A 20,623-nucleotide genomic window follows, 5' to 3' on the forward strand; every position below is an offset into this window, starting at 1 on the left:
CAAATGCCTCTTTGCTTTTGAGCTGCTAAATAGAATTGAGGGAAAAGGATTATCAGGGTTTGAGTCCAAGTTCTTGATTCTTGTTTTTTCTTTTTTTTGCATTATACACTTTCTTCTTGTTCTTTCTTTGATGCACAAGATAATTATGTAGAAATAAACAATTTTTTTTTCTAATAAAGTTTAAGAGATTATGCAATTAAAAAAAGTTTGAAATTTTGATTTTACTTACCCTCAAAGAAATTTATGATTTTCATTTTAACTTCTTTTGTATAAGTACTTCTATAGCCACATTTAGAAATATTAAAAGTATTTAATAAAAAATGCTACTAATATAATTTAGTAACATTTTATTAAATATTTAATAATTTTCAAAGAAATTATTTTCACATATTAATAAAAACATTTTGCTAAAAATTTGACACTTTTTTTTTCAATTCCAAACATAATACTCAAGAATGTTAGTAACAGTTATTATCAGATAATCATTAAAATTATTATTAAATATTTTTAGTAACATTTCTATAAATAATTTTATTAATATTTAAAAATATTACTAAAAGTTATTAGTTCATATATTTTAATGAAATGTTACTAATGATATTTTTCTTTTTTTTTAAAGGGTCGATGATAATTTTCATGTTTTAATAACTTTTTTTAATAATACTCAATATGATATATGGTGATTGTGAATTTCCATAAATATAAAAGAACACTATTTATTTATTAGAATGATTAGGATAATTGATTTCATGTTCTTCAAATTTCAAATGTCTACCATGAACAAACAAATAATAGAATTACAAAGAAAACAATTACAGGTGCAGTTGAAATGTAAAACCGTCTTAAAACAAGAAAAGTCGTGGAAACTTTTCATCTTATTATCCTCTAAAACTCTTGAATCACATTTAAGCTTTTTTCTCTACGAAAGTGAGGAAGAGACGAATTATCTTACAGATTGGCCATAATATTATCGTCCACTTCGGTGGATCATCCTCCAAATAAGCTAGCATTAATTGTAAGTTGTCAATCCATCGGTTATAATCAAGTGTAAGATGCACAACCAATGCCACTAAACCAAGTGCATAAATGAAATAAAGGATCCAACTGGATAAGAATTCAAAGGTCAATACGCAACCGGAAACTAGAGCAGTAAACATGAGTGCAATTGAGCCGAAAAGTGACACATTCCCACAGACCAACTTTGTTTGCTGCAACTGAACAGACTCTTCCTTTGGTATTGCCCAAGATTGAGGAAGAATAACTGAAGAGTAGAATAACATAGACGAAACACAACAACACGTTCCAAATGCAAGCGATAGAAAGAAAAGCGTATACCATATCTTTTTTGCAAAAAAGGGAGTACGTGTACTATCAATATCCTCAACAGGAACGGTCATACCTCCGCTGATCCCTAGGGTGATGACGAGAGTTGTTACCACTAACAATGTATTTGCCGTAGCTTGCAGTTTTGATATTGATTCTTTGTGCAACACTTCATGTCCTTGATAGAACAGTTGTTTAGGAGTTAAACCTTCCTTGTTTCTCATAGTTTTCATTGCAGGTGGAACTATTTTATCCACGTCCTGTGTTTGGTTAAAAGTGAAGACTAATAGTATAATGAGGAAGATAAAGAACATAAGAACGTAGCAAAGTAATTATAAAAAAAAGTATTATAAAGGCATTAAGGAACGTGTAAAAATAAGTAAAAAGGAAAAACATTATTGTTACGAAAAAATGCTAATCGTGTAGATATATACGTACCTGAAACCATTTATCCTCATTACTCATTAGAACATAGTGTGTTGATAATCTGGATTGTTTTTTAGCTTGTTTCATCTCTGCAGCTAAGTGAAGAACATTGTTACCCTTAGAATCAACTAGTTGTGTCAGAATATTTGCAGCCTCCTTCTTTAATATTAGATTGTATACGGATTTTTGTCGATGTAGAATAGCTATGTGAAGTAAACTTTGTTTGAAGGAATTCACTTCAAATAGAAAATCAGGATAGGAGTTCAAAAGAAGTCCCAAAATTTTAGCGTTTCCTGATTTTGCTGCATTGAACATTGCTTTTGACAATTGTGCACTGATAGTATCTTTCTCCTTTTCCCTTCCATTATACGCCGAACCTACACTATCTTGATGGCCAACCGTATCCTTGCAAAGGACTGCCATTGAGTTTAAATTATTAGTCACATTCACTTACACGCTATTTAGTCAAATAAAGTCATTACTACACTAGTACATCTTAATTAATATCTAGATAGTAATTCATGAGATCACATTTGAGTTAGATTTATGAAGAAATTTGTTTGAATATATTACCCATATAATAATGAAAAGTAAATAAAATTATTTAAAGTAAGTTATGTTAAATGAAAAGTAGGTTTTGCCCTAAATACTTTTTTATATATTTTCTTCTAATACGTAGAGTATGTAGTTATTTTAAGATTTTTTTCTTAGATATCATTGGGACATTCAAAATGTAAAATATGTATTGCTATAGAACTATTAATTCATATTTAAAGATGATAATAAATATAATCCTCAGTCATTTTGAATTACATGCCTTTTGGAATTGATACAAAAATTACTTGCTTTGGTTGACTTACAAGATCCAACAAAGGTGATCGAAGGTGAGAATTGATAGTGAGTCACATTGTTAGATAAAAGAAGGAGATTACAATCAAAGCACAATGCTATACAACTAAGTCTACCATATAATGTGTTATGAAAAGTTATGAGTGATAAGACCCCAATGGAAGGTATAGGAAGAGTAGTTTTTAAACAACTTATCCGAAAGTTGGAAGAATATAAATTTTCATTGTAATCAGACAAAATGTAGCTAGTAAATATATCGATATTAACCACAATTTTTTAAAGATTCACAATAGATATTGTTTGATTGACTAGTGTTTTGGCTCAAGATTGTTTCTGGATTTTAGAGTAATATTTTATTCACATGAACCAACCTAAATAATTTTTTCGATCCCCCATTCTTCTTCAATTTTCTTATTTATAGATAGTTGTATCTCTTCCTCTAAAAATTTCATTATTTTTATCGATTAACCGATTAAGATTGTGGATCAAAACTATTTTTCCTTTTTTGTCGTTATTTATTGTGTGTTAAACAGAAAAAAAATAATATTTTTATATTTCTGTGTTTTAAACGAAATATGGGAACTAATATTATTTTCTGTTTTGAGAATTTACAGGTTGTCCAACTTAAGTCATGGTCTCCGTAGTACGAAATAGGCTCATGAGAATACAACTAGTAAAATATTCTTATTTGAAGTTATAATAATAAACTAGATGATATATATTTGGAGGACTTTGAGGGCGGCAAATCACTACAAATTGTAATGTAATAAAGTAAGTTGTTTTACACTTTACATTTTTATACATAAAAAAAGGAAAAAGAATAAAGAAAAGTTATATATTTTTCACTCTTTAATTTCTTTTATCAAACGAGGTAAGGGTAAAAGGGGTTTTTTTTTATAAAAGTATGATTCTACTCCTATGATAAAATAAGTGATTGATTAAAAAAGTAATGGTTGATATTATAACACATTTATGACAAAGTTATACAAGTCTACAATATTAACTAATTTTTATTAATAACAGATACTAACTTTCCCATGTAAATTGGTTGTTTGCTTTAGAATTAGACTCAGAAAACGAAGTGTTTAAGGATTGTGGGAACTCACATGGAGGAAGCATTTCCAGAGCTGGCAACCTCTCTTCGTTTTGAACAGTAATCAATTTTGATTCCCTTTCCAATAATTTTGATGTGACGGCTGTCATATGCCCAGAGTTAAGTGAAGAACACACATGTAAGAAAAAAATGGAATCATAACATACAACCGTTAAATATGCGAAAGAAATGTGCATGAGCTTACTGTAAATATTGTTGTTGATGGTGAAGATAAATAGCTTCTGAATGTCTGGGAAGGATAGCTCTTTTTCTTTGTCTTCTGAAGTCTTTTCAAATAAGAATTCTGTCATTCGAATGTGCCCAGCAGAAGATGCTAATTGAATTGGAAGCATATCGTTTTGGTCTCTAATCCATAGCAAACTTGCATTCTTGAGAAGCAGAATTTTAGCAATTTTCACATTTCCAGTTATCGCTGCCAAACAAAAGGCCTTTTTCATATCTTCTTCTTTCTTCATACGTTCCACCAACTTTTCTACAAAAGCAGTTTGTTCCATTCTCATTGCAACGTCTAGGGCTGTTATTCCAACATCGTTTAATGGAATTCGCCACCAACAAGAATGAATTTCAGAATAAGCCTCACTCCAATTTCCAGAAGCTGCTCCTATATATATTTTCCTTTTTTGCGTTTCTGCATCTCATGCATTTTATAATCAAATTTATTTGACAACTTTTGCATATATATAAATTTTAAATATAATATTTTGGTTTCAGTTCACAACCATATTATATATATATATATATATATATATAAAAGAGGGCATTAATTAAAGTAAAATATGTAACTTAAGATAATAAAATATTTTTAGGTAAATAATTTCCTGATATAAATAAAAATTAAACATAAATAGAAAAACTGTTTATTTTTTTTGAAATTATAATTATAAAATATAATATATGTACATATTGTGTAAGTATGAATAATATATATTATTTGTGTAAAGGTTGTAACTAAATAATTAAATAATTGAAAAGCAAGAGAAAGCAATTAAATATCATACTGTCTAGCTCCCCCAGTGATTGTAGTTCTGCTTCAGCCACATCAATGCCCACTTCTCCACTCTCTGCACTCTCCGCAAATGCATCACCAAAACATTATTTCTCTTCATCAATTCAATTCATACAAAACAACTGCTGAAATATGATTGAACTTATACATAAATAAACACATAATCATAAGCATATATTTTTTTATACAAATATATGATCACACGTTTATCAAACGTACTCTGAGGCTTCACAATGTTATCTTCGCCTGAGAAGGAAATTTCATCTGAGTCTGACATAGCTCCTGTGTTTTCTGGGAACTTCTCTCAATTGTTGGCTGATTTACCAATCCATTCTTGAAGAGGGTTTTCCATTTATTTTGAGCAAAACACCGCAGTATAGATCAAGCTATTCCATAAAGTGAAAAAAGGAAAAGAATAAGAATGCAAAAAGAATACTTAATATACTTTATCAAACATTTAAACATAGTGAATCTAAACTTTATTTTATAAGTAATTTTATAAATCAATTTTATTAGATTGAATTAGGGTTAATGTTGACTTTCTAATATATTATCAAAAATTATTTTAAATTAATTATTATCAAATTATTCATAATATATAATCTTATAAATAAGATTGAGTTATTTAAAGTCTACTACTTAATAATTATAATTACTTAAAAATGTAAATAATTATTGAGTTATTTAAACTAGTTAATTTATTGAGTTGATCTTATAAATTATCATCTTTATTTGTAAATTACCTTTTTTTATTTTTTTCCCTTATTTGTAAATTACCTTTTTCTCATTTTTTCCCAATATGTTTGATCTACTTAATTGTAAATCTCTTTCTTTTTTTCTCCTTTTATCTATATTTTTAAATTACATTTCAATCAATTTTAAAAGTAATAAAGCTTATTTAACATAAAATTTAATTATAATACAACGCATATTTTAAAATACTTATATTTTATAATTTTTATTTATGTTAAACAAGTGTTTATGTTTTATTAAAGACAAATAATAAATTAAATAAAATAAAATATTTTAGGATTTTTCTATTAAAAACTAAAACATCAATTATTTTATTAAGAAAAAAAACTATGTTTTAACAATCATATAATCACTTATCATCTATATTTAAGAGTAATTTTTAAAAGTAATGTGGTAATTGTAAAAAAAAGAAAAAAAAAGGTAAAAATAATAAATATATAAATTTATTTGGTTTTGGCATTGCACTTATTTAAACACCCTTGAAAAGCAATTTTTATCAATGTCAGTAGAAAGAGCAAGAAAGGAACAAGTGTAAGCAGTGGAAGAACACTAATCGAAAAAATTCAAAAGTTGCTAGAAGCTTCAAATGTAAGATCTGATACTTTGCTAAAATTACTTAACATCTATTATTTGAATTCACTAATTATTAAAAAACGTCTTAATTAAGATAATGTCCATTGTTGAAAAAAAAATGGCTATTATTCTTAGTTTGTTTTTATAATTTCTTTTTTTGTATATAAGAACCTAAAGGTCTTCACCACCTATAGTTTTGGTATGAAAATTAAAGAGTGCATTTTATTAAACTTACAATATACTATCAAACTCGCTAAATAGTATTTTTAGATAATATGTGGAACAGTGTTTACTTTATTATTTCATTCTTCAGTATTTTTTTTATGAAATGTTGTCTAAATCACAGATTCGATCATTAATATATGTTAAATTAATTCTCCCCGGTAAAAGATGTACGGAAGAAGTCGATGACTTACCTTTTCGGTATAATTTATACATATTTTATATCTAAAGAAATTCCCCTTCTCCTCTCAAAATTTTTTATAGATTAATATTTGATTTTATTTTAATATTTTTGACATTGTTTTATTTTTTATTTTTTTAAAAATATTTGAAATATATGGAGCAACCGTTTTAAATTAAAAGAGATAATTTATTTTGAAAATTAATTGTGAGGGAGTGTCTGTTTTATGAGAGAAATAAATATTAGGAAATGTGAGTAGTGGCCAAACATGAGCCTTTTTAAAATTCTTGAGTATATTGTCATTTTGTCATTTCTCATTATTATTGAGTTGTTACAAAGGAGTAGTTTTCACCTGATTACATCCACTTTCTTACAAATGAGTAGGTTTCACCAGTTACATCCACTTCCTTATAAGGAGTAGTTTCCAAAGCGCTTGAAGCATATACGCATCTCATTTTATAAGGCAACTAAGAGGAGAGGAAGCCAATGAGAGATCCAGGACGCAAGGAGGCACCGCGAGTTCGACATGGAAGCAATCAAATTGAAACCACAAATACTCACCAAAGAGTTCAACAGTGTCCCTCAGAGTCAGAGAACACCTAAAGTTAAAGATAAAGGAGAACCCAAGGAGAGAGGAACTATCGGAACAAATGGTTGCAAGTGCAAGAGAAAGAAAAAGAATATGAGCAAGTTATGCCCGTATTTTGTTTATATTTGGTTACTTTTTAATTTTTATTATTAAAAAGTAATTCTATTTAATAGAAGGTTGTTTTAAATACGATGTTGTTTTGAAGTTCTGGGTCTTCATTGGCAATAGATGCCGAAACCACATCGCTTAGGTGGAGATTACGATGCGGAAGCCAACCGTTTGGGGATAAAATCAGTAAAATGTTTCAATGGCTCTAGGTGTCGTTTTGAAGTTTTGGAAGATTCTTTGCTGGCAGAAGTCGCCGAAGCCACGTCGCTTAGGTGGAGATTATGATGCAATGGCTCTTGAGGTTTGAGATGTAAATGAACGGGACAATTAGTAAAGATTTAGAGTTTTACAAAAGAAGTTTCAAAGTTTCATTTCATTCATTGTTATAGGATTTGAACATTTTTGTTTCTATGCTTTTTTCATTTTTTTATATTTTTGTATGAAAATGTTTATTCAAGGCAGATTTGAGTTTTTATTTACCATTCAATTCTCTCTCAATTCTGGTTTAATTTCAGCTATTTCCTTGACATTGCACTCCAAAAGTACACACCTAACAAAGCAATGGAAGATTTTTGAGTTTTTTTTTTTCTTTTATATGAAATTTTTGGATCATGAATTATTTTTGGCAAGTTATTTTGTTTTCATGTCAGGTTTATATAAAATATGCATATATGTCCAACGTGGCATATATGTGATTTAAAAATAATAATAAATAAATCATAAAAGTTGAAGGTAGTTACTTTTGAAATTTGAAATTTGAAAGGTAGTTACTTTTCAAATTTGAAAATGTATTTTTGAAAAGTTTTGTTTTTATATTTAGGTACATTGATGGGATGTGCTGATGATTGTTTTTTATTAAGCGAAAGAAATTGATCATCCTTCAACCAAGTACGTGAGACATTTTCCTCTCCATCAGAAAGTCTTGTAAAAGTGAGAAAATGGTCAAGAAGGAGAAAACCAGTTTTGTGATAATCTTTTATCAACATATTGAAGAACAAATTTTCATGGATCAAGGTACACATATTTATGTTAATGATATTGTGAAAATCATATAGTTCTAAGGTCAAACAGATTAAAGAAATTCTTACAATTTCTGCATTTAGTAGTGTTCTTGGAAATTTTAGTGATCAATCAAGTCGTCAAAGATATTGTAAAAAATTAATAATGGATAATTTGGTGAATAATACTTTTTAAATAAGATGTTAAATTTAGTGAATCTTAAGCCCAGTTTGCAGGCAAAGCTTTTATTCCTACTGATGCTTTAATCTATTAGATATTACATAAGTTGAAAGTTTAGTAATTTGTATTTAGTTTATTATTTATTATTTTATTTTTTTCAACTTCTTTGTCATGGAAGACGTGGATTCAATTGATATGGTGATAGATTCTACAACTTCCAATATACAACTTGCATAAGGCGTTTGATGAACATGAAAGTTACTCTAAACTTGAAAGGGAAGATCTTGAAGAACATTACCATTTGCATTATGTTTTGACATTGTTTGTTGCTCCAATTTTTTTAAACCTTAATCTTAATCTTAATAGCCTTACAAAGTTCAACATTACACTCAAGTTAAATCAAAATTTAATATTCAAAAACAATAAAATAAAAATATAAAAAATTAATGTAAAATCTTAATAAAACTATTATGAGTGGTACACTTAGATAATTTACATATCTTCTCATATAATTTAATATTTATTAAAATTACATGAATATATAAATAATAAAAATGAAAAATGCGGATACACAGTGTTGTGTTCCCGCTAGTAATAGATAAATAGCATCATTTTTGTTGAATTATTCTTAAAATAGTTCGTTAAAGTGGGACAATGAGCAAATATTATCCAATTATTAAAATAATTTAAGATTTTAGGAAAATTATTAATTTAAACAAGATGCATAAAATTAATATAGCATCATTTCTGTTGAGGTTGATTCCCCCTTCACCCAATCAATTTTGACTGGCACCCAATTGTTCATGTGAAAAGAGTGCCCTTAGTGAAATGAAAATTAGGTTAAATTAAATGTGCACTCAATACAGTAGCACCCACCTTCAATCAACACCCAATACTACAACAGCCATCTTCGTTTTCGAAATTCGGCACTTCTCCGTTCAATGAGGCAGCGTCGCTTCACCTTCAACAAACACCAACCCAGGAGCGATGTAGGTTGTTGTGGTGACTAAGGCGGATGGAGGGATCCAGAAGGCGAAAACCATTGTAAATATGTTCTTACCTCACAACAATGTCAACCAGACCTAAAAGTGAAATGATCCACTGCCACCACCACACTAAAAGCGCCTCATCTGCATCTCCAACGAACACCAAAGAACACCAACTTTCTTTGCACCTCAGCCTACACTGTTTTTCATAATAAAGAAGATAATGGAAGTCTGGATTTGACAGTAGCTTCTGGATTATGTAATTCGGACACGCATTTGAAAAAAGACTTCTGAATTATATAATCAGAAAGCTAAAAAAGACTTCTGAATTATATAATCAGAAAGCTAAAAAAGACTTCAGGATTATGTAATTCAAAAACTAATAAAAAAAAGAATTTCAGATTATATAATCTGAAAGCTAATTATGAATTTGAAAATGACTTTCAAATTACATAATCTAAAATATTATATAGGGACATTTTTAGAAATAATGAAAATTTATGAAGGTAGGGAAAGAACATATGGAGTTGTAGAAAGAAATAGTTCAAATTCTGTTGGTTAGAGACTTAATAATTGAATTGATGAGATTATTTTTCCTGCACTCTCTTAATTACTATCTGCATCTCCTTAATGAATGTAATTACGATTTTATTTTATAAGTATATGCTCTCTTATATAGGATAACAAAATATATTCTTGTAATAATAATATTTCTGGAATCACATTCCTTCATCCTGTGACGACAAAACAAATTATTCGTATATTATTATTTGATTCTGTTTATGGCACATAATCAATAATCAGATTATTAAGATTTTATATTAATTTTTTATATTTTTATTTTATTGTTTTTTTAATATTAAATTTTGATTTGATTTGAGTGTAATATTGAACTTTGTAAGGTTATTAAGATTAAGATTAAGGCTTTAAAAAATTGGAGCAACAAATAATGTCAAAACGTAATGCAGATGGGTAATGTTCTTCAATATCAAGATGATCAATCACTCGCATTGGTTAAGTCAATTGACATCAAAGTATAATGATTTTATATAATGATGATCATTATATTTTTATTCATTCATAATGTAGTATAAATTTATATTGTTAATATAACTATATGAATAATAACATTTTTTATTTTTTATTTTAATTTTAATATTAAATATAAATACATATAAATAAATAAAAATAAAAAATGCGGATACACGCTCCCATGAAATTAAAAAGAATAAAATACCCTTCTTTGCTATATAGCACACTACCATTGTTGTCATTGCCCTACACCTCCAACTACATTAGATCTTGTTCCAGAAATCTTTCGCCAGAATACATACCATATGGTTTGAAAATCTCATTCTAGAAAACATCTCATAATTTGGAAAGGTTATTTTAAAAATCTAGTTTAAAAAGAAAACTCATTCCAGAAACTCCTGTTTTGGAAATTCACTTATTAATCTTTTGTTCCAAAACTAATGTTTCAAAATTTTTGGAAAGTTGGTTTCAGAATATTTCTAGAACAGATTATCTAGAAGTCAAAAAATCATTTTAAATGTTATGGGGTGCAGTTAGAAATTATTGGATATGCCAAAGATGCCTAAATATGATGGTGAAGGCTAACCAAGATTGACAATTCTAATTTCCATTTTTTTCTAATTAAGTTCTTCTAATTTTAAAATTAGGTAAATTTTCTACTAAAAACTTTCAACTTCTAATTTTTTTTATTCAAAATCTTAAAATAATTGAAATTGTTTTAAACTTTATTCTGTCCGGAACTTGCGGACGAAAACATAAAATTTTACACAACAAAATGAATATCAAAATTTCCCTTTTTAAAACCTTAATCAAACATATTTTAAAATATTGAATTCCCAAAATTTCACCAGATTTTTTACTTAAAAAAAAAAGGTCTCAACATTATCATAACCTCCCTCCAAATATTTGAATCTGAAATGTAAATTTCAAAATATAAATATATTAATAGAATGACCAGATTTGTTTAATTTTAAAAATGAAAGGACTTAAATAACTAAGAAAATAAAATCTCATATAAAAATAATAATAAATATTAAAAGGAAAATTAGGCCTAATTTTTTTATTTCGTCTTTACATGAAAATTAAATACACATATTTGGTAATTTTTAAAATGATGAATAAAAAAATTAACATAAATTTAGTGTAATGATCTAGAAATATTGTATCAGCTACAATAAATAAGAATATCTTTTTGTTTTCTAGAAATTGAATTTTCTAGTGGAAGTGAAAATATTCAAATCAGAAAATTGGGAGCTATAACTTAACCTAAGGCGAGAGCTAACTGAAACTTTTTTTTTTAAATCTAAGATTAATAAAAAAAATAGTTAAATAATTACATTTTTAACTCATTAAAAATGTATTTTCGGACTAACAAATCCATAAATAAACACTAATAATTTTTATTGTTATTTTTGTATTAAAAATAAGATCGCATATTTATTTACTTTTTAAATGTTGAGCATGTTGACCGACTTGAAATATCAAGTTTATTTAACATCTTATTCAAAGACTTCTTTACAAAATTAATTTTAAACAAGTTACCATAAAAATCAAATAATACTTTCGAAATAGACTTATATCATATATAATATAAAAGGTAGATTCAACTAAGATAAAGTTTAATCTATATAGTTTTACTTGTTTTATGTTTTGAATAATAGTACTCTTAATTTTTACAATTTATTATTTTTTATATAAAAAAAAAACACATTAACCTAGCTCGTAATCTATCTGGTATTTGAACTAAAACAACAGAGATATTTTTCTTAGAACATTTTATATCCTGTGACAAAAATTTGACAATCGAATTTACAAGCCCAAATAAACTACTAGTTTGAGTAAGTAGCTTAATAGAGTGTGTTTGTTGCATCAACGATTAATACAATTCAAATAAAATAAACAATATTAAAAAATTATATTAAAATTATCATATATTTTTATATACTAAAAATGAAATATATTAATATTTGATGTACTCAACCAACTATTTATCTTATTTTTTATATATTTACATATGTTAGGTAGAGAATCCATTAAGAAATAAAAAGAGTAACTAAAAACTATAAAAATAGAAAAAGAAGCAGATGGTTAACATTCCAAATTAAGCAATAGTAACTAAAAATTGTAAACTGGACCTGCCTTAAAATTTGCATCAAATTTATATGCTAAGAAAAAATATACAACATCTTATCACTAAAATGAAATTTACTAGTTTAACTACTTTCCTACATTTTCTTCATCTGATATATAACTACATGCTTTTATTGAATTAAATGAAAAGAAGAATAAAAAAGGCTTGACCCTACAACACTTGAGGAAAAAGCCTAAATACAGGCAATACAAATGGCTATTGAACGAACCCACAGCATTTCCATTTCCATTTCCATATGCATAACTACCTCGGAGATTTTGTAGAAAGACATTTGCCACATGAGACCAGATTCAGCAGTGCCTGTGGTTTTCGGCTTCGAATTTTCAACCGTGACAGCTGCCAAAGCATTCAATTAAATACATCAAAAAATAATGTACTAACATCACATTTACATAGCAAGCAACAAGTTTCACCTAAAAAATCGAAATATCTTCTAGCAGATGGTGAAATTATACTATAGGATGAACATTGAAAAATATAATAATTATAACATTAACACAATGAGGTACTTTCAATTTATAGCCGAGAAAGACACTTGTTTCAATTATTGTACTACTATATGACCCGAGAGCCAAGTATGATCAGAACAGTTTACCACAATTTTCAAAAATATCTGCATCCATATCATCCCCTATAATGCAGAAGTTACAATAGCACAGTGCATGCTCTTTATGAATAGTTTACTAAAGTCGATAAGAAAACTGTCAGTTACAATTGAAACCAATTTGGCTATAAATCTGAAAGCCAGAAATAAGTTAGAAAGATACCCAGATATCTCATATTTCTAAATTAAAAAGAAAATGATAGATTAACAAGGGACACTCCCCTTCTATAGACATAAGGATCTAGGCAAAAACACTTCCAATTTTCACAAGATAGTTCAAGTTGTATCAAACTACTGTCTCAATGTCCACATAAAGTTAATATGATGCATTTGTGACTCAAGAAAATTAGAATAAAATAAGCTGTCACAATAAAATGAACTACCTTTCTCCGAGTTGCTCTTGATGCTTTCCAGCATAGCAAGCTTCTTGATCTTGGCTCCAGTCTCCTGAGTAAATGATTTTCAAACTAACTGTCAGTTATACGGACTGATCATACTTAAAAAAGAAGGATAATTTTAACCTAAAATTTAATTCTATGAAGCTACTATTCAATTATGCATGCATGCAATACCTAGCTTGTGCTCTACTGATGATTTTATTCCATCGTAGAAAACCTTGATATTTCAAAAAACTCTAACTTAGTTAACAAAAAGGGAGATGCAGCCACTGTCCAGCAAACACCTTATGCATATGCTAATTGAATTTTGGAAATAATGTTTTCTTGAGATTCTCATCCCAGTACCATCCTTAGCTTAAACGAACCAGAATATTCACGTTACCGACCTCTATTCTATACTGGCTCATAATTGAAAGGGAAGGATAATATGTGCCTATAATGTAATTGTAGGACACTACTATTCAATAATTATTCAATTCTGCATGCAATACCTAGCTTGTGCACTAATGCATGGTCCATCATAGAAAACCTGGTATATTTCTAAAAATTCCAACTCAGTTACCAAATGTGAAATATAGTTATCCTATTATTCAGATAACATTCCTAACGCATAGGCTAATGGAAATTTATAAATATCTTTATTTGAGAAACCGATCCCCCACCATCCATACATTTATGGGTCACACCTTTCTATACTACATAGTTTGTCAAAAGTGGAAAGGGTGGAATAGCAACTTACAAATTCTCCTGTTCAAGCTTCTCAGCAATAGAAACTGCTTTACGTTTTGACCACCCACTTCTCTGGCCTTCTGCTTGCTGGATTACATGAGCAAGAGATACTTTGCTTCTAACAAGACTTCGACTTTGATTTTGCTCCATAAGCTTTCTTTGGTCTAACTGCGACTTAACAATTGGCTTGTTTTGGGAAACTGATGTTTGCCCTATACTTGTACCTTCTAATTTTCTATAAGATGTTCCATGAGCATCTACTTGCTGCTCATTATTCGTGTGCTCCACTTGAGAAGATGCTTCTTCTACAATTTCCCCCCTTCTCTTTTCAACAGAATCAGCTAATGTTGGATGAGCTAGAGAACTAACACCATTAAAGTCTCTGATCTGAGACAAAATATCATTGGTAGCAGGCAATGTAGGAGGTTGTTGAACAGCAGAGCCAGCATCTTTGTTTGACTCACATCTAATTTCTATTGTTATAGATGATCCAAGGACAGATTCAAATGCTTGTAAGATTTGGCCTCTGAACTTCTCGGCAGTAGATTTGGTCAAATGAGAACTAAACATTAGCTGCACAGTTGGAGCTGCAACATAACAATAAAATATAGATAAATAATGAATGTTGATGAAAGTAAAAATAAAAGAAACAGGAGCCCTATCATAACATTAAGCAAGACACAAAAGGTCAACAGGTAAAATGGAAAAATAAATATTAACAAGATACATTATCTAATATGCACAAGAACAGAGTGAAATAAAATCACTTGAATGATAAAGCTTATAGTAACTTTTAGTAAGGTAGTATGTGCTGCAGACTGACATCTCTTAACTTTATTATAAATTCTAAAACAAATACTGATTCCAGGACCAATTTTTCAATCCACTAAGAGTAATAATAATACAAGACCACCAAGTTGACAAGACAATATTTAAATAATCACATACAAAGTCAGCTTATCCCCTAATTATTCCCAACCTAGAATTCATGGAAAACATATGCATGGTTAACATTGATAATGACACCACCAAAAGCTGAGCATCACAGGATTGTTAGCCATTTTAACTTTATGATAAACAATAATAACATTAACAATTCTAGCACATAAGAATTTTCAGGCCTTTTGCATGATATATGGAGACTAATTTATCCCCTACTTCTAGATCTAAATGCATCGAAAAATTATGAATATTTATATTAACACAGAATGACATTTCTAGGGGAAGATTTTAATCATTTGAATACAAATTATTATTATCTGTGTTGTTGAATAAGCACTATGCAAATTCAACACTCACCTGCCCCAAAACTAACAGAGATCAGCTTGCCTTCTTTAAACAGAAACTCCTTCAGACCAGTAACTTGTATTCTATCAAGCACCTCTAACCATATCTCTCCAATTTCTTTCCGGTTTTTACCCAAAATCTGCCTCTCATTCATCTTAATTTTATCAGTGGCTTGTAAATGAGTATGTTGAGGAGTAAAACCAGACATACTATGTCGCTTATTCTCAGAACCAAGACCCCTTGTCATACCATCTGCTGAGCTTCCAGCATGGAAATTTTCAATTCTAGCATCCATCGATAATCGTCTTGCTTTGTTAGGAATGTCAACGGGATTGGGGTTAACAGTCAGTCTAGCAGCTTCTCTCGCATCTGCATCTTTTAGAGTGAATGGACTATGGTTGAAACTATTATCGGATGAAGTTGGCAACACATATTGCTGGTCCGGAGCAAGCTGAAGTAAAGCAGCCGTCAACCATGTTAGCTTGTCATTGGACATCCTCAATTGCTTCTCAGCCTCAGATAAAGTTTTCAGAGCTTGGCGCAGCTTTTCCATGTCTTCTTTGGACACTGAAACAGAAATCAGTATCATCAATTTTTTTGGAAGTATAAAAACGAAAAACACAATCACTAAAATGAAACCAGAGCAAGACTCTCCATGACAAAAATGTATGCTCAAAGAATTAGCCAAATAAAATATTTATCAAGACAGACAATTCGGTGTAAAAATAATGCCTATGTATAACATATGCATGTTTACAAAATGGTGAGAGGATTAAATTAATAACTGGGTGCTGCTACAAATATGAGATTGTTTTACTCACGTGGTTGTCTCCGGAAGAACTTCCTTCTTCGCCTTTCTTTATTGAAATCATAGGTCCCAGCGAGTATATCTGTAATTACTGTAGCAAGTTGTGACATTAAAGCCAATGGCTCCACACCGGTTTCCATTATCACTCTCAAATTCTTCACTGTGTTAACTGTGTCTGCAGATAATGCCAAATCAAGCAGATCCACCAATTTCTCATCAGAGATTAGCCCTACCTGAAGAAAGGATTTAACTTCAGAGCAATTCATGCATAGAAAATTAACAAATAGAATCTTGTGTAAGAAGCAGTCACGACAGAAACACACTAACAAATAAACAGCTTACCAGTTCCTGAACAAGAGGAACGGATATTCTCTGTCCAAGTAAACTAAGTTGTTCAAGGGTCATCTCAGCATCTCTCATAGATCCATCTGACCTTGATGCAATTAGTTTCAGGGCATCCTTCTCAATTTCTAGACCTTCTTTGGTTGCAATCCACTGCAGAGTATGTATAATATCTGCATCCTTCAGCTTTGGGAAAAAGAATTTTTGACACCTGGATATTATTATATGAGGCAAGACATCAAGACTAGAACAGACAAGGATAAAAACGAGACGTCTAGGTGCTCGGTCAATGACCTTCGATATGGCATTCCAACAATCTGTTGACAGAGTATCACAGTCATCAAAAATAAACACTCTGTAATGTGATGGAAGCTGAGAAACAATCATATTGTCAAGTAAGTCCATGATGCTCTCAAAATCAAAATTGCTAACTGGACCTACTTCCTTTATATTTCTACTTTTGCCCATATCATGTGCTATGCAATAATTGCAAAATCCACAAGGTTTGGGGTGTTCTGAAGAATTACAATTCAGAGCTCTGGCAAAGATGCGGGCACAAGAAGTTTTTCCGGTTCCATGGGGACCATAAAACACATACAACAACCCAACTTTTCTTCTTATTACTGCATTAGAAAGAGCTTGTGCCACTAAATTCTGCCCAACCATATCTCTGAAGGTTCGAGGCATGTACTTCTGTGTCAAACTTTGGTGTCGACTGTGACGATTCCCTCTCAACTTACGCTGATCACCAGATCTAGCTTCAGAAGCAAGATCAGAATCAACATCACGCTTGAATAAGTTATCACCAAAAAGACCTAGTTCCCCAGAATAGTCATGATCCCAACAAGCATTTTCAGTGCTTGCGTGAGATACAGATGCCTCAACTAGTAAAGGCAGTGCCTCTGCATCAGACTTAGTATATGAGCTGGAGTGTTCAGATGCCACTGGCATCTCAGAAATATGTCTTCCATTGGCAGCAAATGCCCCTTTCTTCAACCTAGAGTCAGATAAACCACAAGACAAACTTCTTCCAGCCATGTCAAGGAATGTTTTACCCCTATGATGAATTCTGGACCAATTCCACGGAATGCCACACCCATTTTTTGGAGCCCTGGTAACATTTTCATCTGCAAACTCATCCGCCTCCTCCAAGTGATATTTCTGATGAGCTGAAGCCTGAGCTATTGAGTTGGAAGCCACAGAGAGTTCATGCTCAGCTCCAATTTCTCTTGATGTCGTGGCAACACGTGTTCTTCGGGCACTTCGAAACTTACGTCTTTTCCCCCTATTCAGTCCACTGCCATTACTGCGCAACCGGGAATCTGCCTCCTCAATAATTTTCTCCTGTCTAGGAAACCTTCCGCGAAAATGAATGTTTGTCGATGCTAAATCATCACTATCCAAAGGAACGTCATTCAGCTGCTCAGAAAGGGTCTTCACTTGAGCATCTCGAACATTCTTCCCCCTCTGTTTGCTCTTTCTATCTTTAGACTCGGAATGCCTGGAAATAACATCTTCAGCCAAACTTTTGGCAGCTTGACTGAGAGGGTCCTCTTGATTAACATCCAAGAAGTCAGGCCTTTCATTCCTCCTACCAGATTCTTCTCTCCCAACTTTCCTGCCATCTCCCACTCCACTCCTGCTGCTACGTTCACTTGGTGCCATTATCCCATCATTACCCCTACCAATCTCACCTGGGGCAACTCTTGATGAAGCTATACTCACCAAGGGTGGTGAAGTTCCAGATAATCTTCTCCCTTCCTTCCTTCTCTCAACACCTACAGACCTTCTTCCCCCTTGGGACGCTGCATCATTTTCGACTCTTTTGAAAAGCATGTCAACCACTGAAGGCGAGTGCCATGATGGAGGACTTGCAGAAGGGTCTCGAAGAGACCGCGATCTTTGCAGCACAACAAGGTCTCGCATGATTGACCTATCAGCCAGAATGGGGCTGTTCTTGTGCATATGGTTCTTCAGATGAATGCAATTTGTTAAATGGATGTGGTTGCGTAGATGATCACTAATATCACCATTGGCATCTTTAAGTACCCTACTACGGACAGCCCTAGTCATGATCAGAACACCAGCCGTTCTAACAGCAGAATCCCTTCTAAATTAATAAAACAATTCAAAAAAACGCTCATTTTTGTCTTTAACAGTGCCAAGCTTTCACTGTTATGGCATCAAAAAGAAAACTAAAAAAATGCTCAAACTTCCACACCCATTAATCACCCCGGAAATGCCAAAATAAGGCTAGAATTCAAACTCCCTAAAAAGGAAACAGCGACTCTCATGGTCAATTATCCCATGAACACAGAAAACCAACACTAAGACCCACCAAGATTCGACCCAGTAACAAAAAATACCCTTCAAGAAGAATCTTCAACCACCAAAATCCCCACCACATACTCCATAAACACAACCCAACATTCAACCAAACCCATTGAACCAACCAAAGAACCAAAAGGAAGGAACTTTGCTGACCACACAACTAGTGATGCTACCCCCAACAGCTTCAAACACCACAAGGCACGATTTTTAAGCTAACCAAGCAAAACGGAAGAGAAGAAACAAACACCCCATTAGTTCAAAGCTTAACACCAGAGCACTGACTCACTCACTCAAAATACCAACAACGTTATCCCCGAGTATGTGACAAAATGAGAGGGAGTTAATGAAGCAGAGGCCTAAAGAACTTGATGTAACATTTCTTCCAAAAGGGGGGAGCAAAAAGAGAGAGAGAAATAAAGAAGAGGGTATATGCGAAAAAAGTAGAAGGCAAACACCTCAAACGCCTGAATCAGAAAAAGGAAGGCGACCCGTTTGGATTATTAAGCCTCAGATCTCTCAGCAAGCTTCACATGCACTTCACGAGAGCGAGAAAACGATAGTCCCAACTCCAACCAACCCATGACTAGAAGAGAGAGAAAAACGAACAGTACAAAGCTTGAAATAGCAGGAAGAGAAAGTGGGAAAGAGAGAGAGAAGAGGGTGAGAGTATGGGGTTGTAAGATCCGTTCTAGACACACTCTCAGACACAATTCTGGGAACAGAGGACACACTGCCAATAAAGCGGTGTGTCCATTAGCTAAGCATGCAAATAGGATTATATATATTTTCCATTTTTTTTTAAATAATAAATTGGGTCGTTGAATATTTTTGACTGCTTATTCATCTCAAAAGAAAATAATAGTTGGATTCTTGCACATTTTGAATTATGAGGGGACCAACAATACCCGTTCCGTTGAAATTCCATGGCCTTGTTTGTTTTGAGTTGGACAATTTTTCTTATCCTTATTTTGACAATAGACTTTATTTTCATTTCAAATTAATTTAATTATAATAAATATTGAGAAAAAGGCTGATACACTCAAACTATAATGCTTAACCATTTATGATTATATCACAATGCAAAACTATTTAGGGTATAGACATAAATAGCTTTTATTACTGTTAAATAAAGGAATCAAAGGTAAAATTATTCTAATTAACTGTAAATATATTTTCCAGTTTAAATTATGAGTATCAAAATATTGTAAATGTTAGAAAAATAATTTTATCATTCATAATGATTCTACTTTCTTGAATAAAATTATTTTTATACAAACATGTGATCGGTTGAAAAATAAACAGGAAAAGAGTATGCCTAGAATGGTGGCATTACCTAAATTAGATAACTAATACTAGAAAGTAGGGAAGTTTGGGAAGAAATTGATTTGAAATCATCAATACCCAAATAAAAGGTGATGAATTAAAAAGATTGTTAGGGATTTTGAATGCCCACAGTTGTTGTATGCCTTAACTCCCTGTCCAAACAATGTACAGGAACTAACATGTCATAACATGAAATGTCTTCAGTTGTTTTCTTCTCCTTGGCCAATTTCCATGAATCAATTATTGGTTGGTGCCTGCCTTTCGGAAAACTATGCAAGACTTTGCATTAACTGCACTTGATCACTTCC

The 20,623-nt window shown here is 31.1% G+C and overlaps 2 protein-coding genes across 2 annotated transcripts; both read right to left on the reverse strand.

Annotated features, from left to right (window-relative positions):
* Positions 1–780: 780 nt before the first annotated feature.
* LOC137832461 (uncharacterized) lies at positions 781–5,091 on the reverse strand. Its single transcript, XM_068640634.1, has 6 exons — positions 4,938–5,091; positions 4,711–4,773; positions 3,897–4,340; positions 3,705–3,794; positions 1,762–2,165; positions 781–1,583 (listed from the first exon to the last, which is right to left on the reverse strand). The coding sequence occupies exons 1-6, from the start codon at positions 4,993–4,995 to the stop codon at positions 906–908; spliced, it is 1,737 nt and encodes a 578-aa protein (XP_068496735.1). The 5' UTR covers positions 4,996–5,091; the 3' UTR covers positions 781–905.
* Positions 5,092–12,477: 7,386 nt separating this feature from the next.
* On the reverse strand, positions 12,478–19,744 carry LOC137832462 (protein STICHEL-like 4). Its single transcript, XM_068640635.1, has 6 exons — positions 16,662–19,744; positions 16,333–16,552; positions 15,524–16,078; positions 14,235–14,811; positions 13,481–13,544; positions 12,478–12,829 (listed from the first exon to the last, which is right to left on the reverse strand). Exons 1-6 carry the CDS (start codon positions 18,732–18,734, stop codon positions 12,737–12,739), a joined length of 3,582 nt encoding a protein of 1,193 aa, XP_068496736.1. The 5' UTR covers positions 18,735–19,744; the 3' UTR covers positions 12,478–12,736.
* Between the last annotated feature and the right edge of the window lie 879 nt (positions 19,745–20,623).

This window comes from Phaseolus vulgaris, chromosome 6, assembly GCF_000499845.2.
Source record: "Phaseolus vulgaris cultivar G19833 chromosome 6, P. vulgaris v2.0, whole genome shotgun sequence".
NCBI lineage: Eukaryota > Viridiplantae > Streptophyta > Magnoliopsida > Fabales > Fabaceae > Phaseolus > Phaseolus vulgaris.

Bases quoted from the DNA above. Each gene is read 5' to 3' on its own strand.
- LOC137832461 (XM_068640634.1), bottom strand. From the start codon at position 4,995: ATGTCAGACTCAGATGAAATTTCCTTCTCAGGCGAAGATAACATTGTG. The intron at 4,341-4,710 runs GTATGATATTTA...CATGAGATGCAG, and splicing joins ATCACTGGGGGAGCTAGACA to AAACGCAAAAAAGGAAAATA. The intron at 3,795-3,896 runs GTAAGCTCATGC...GGCATATGACAG, and splicing joins CATCAACAACAATATTTACA to CCGTCACATCAAAATTATTG.
- LOC137832462 (XM_068640635.1), bottom strand. From the start codon at position 18,734: ATGACTAGGGCTGTCCGTAGTAGGGTACTTAAAGATGCCAATGGTGAT. The intron at 13,545-14,234 runs GTAAGTTGCTAT...TCATTTACTCAG, and splicing joins AAGCTTGAACAGGAGAATTT to GAGACTGGAGCCAAGATCAA. The intron at 12,830-13,480 runs GTAGTTCATTTT...ATGCTTTGGCAG, and splicing joins CAAGAGCAACTCGGAGAAAG to CTGTCACGGTTGAAAATTCG.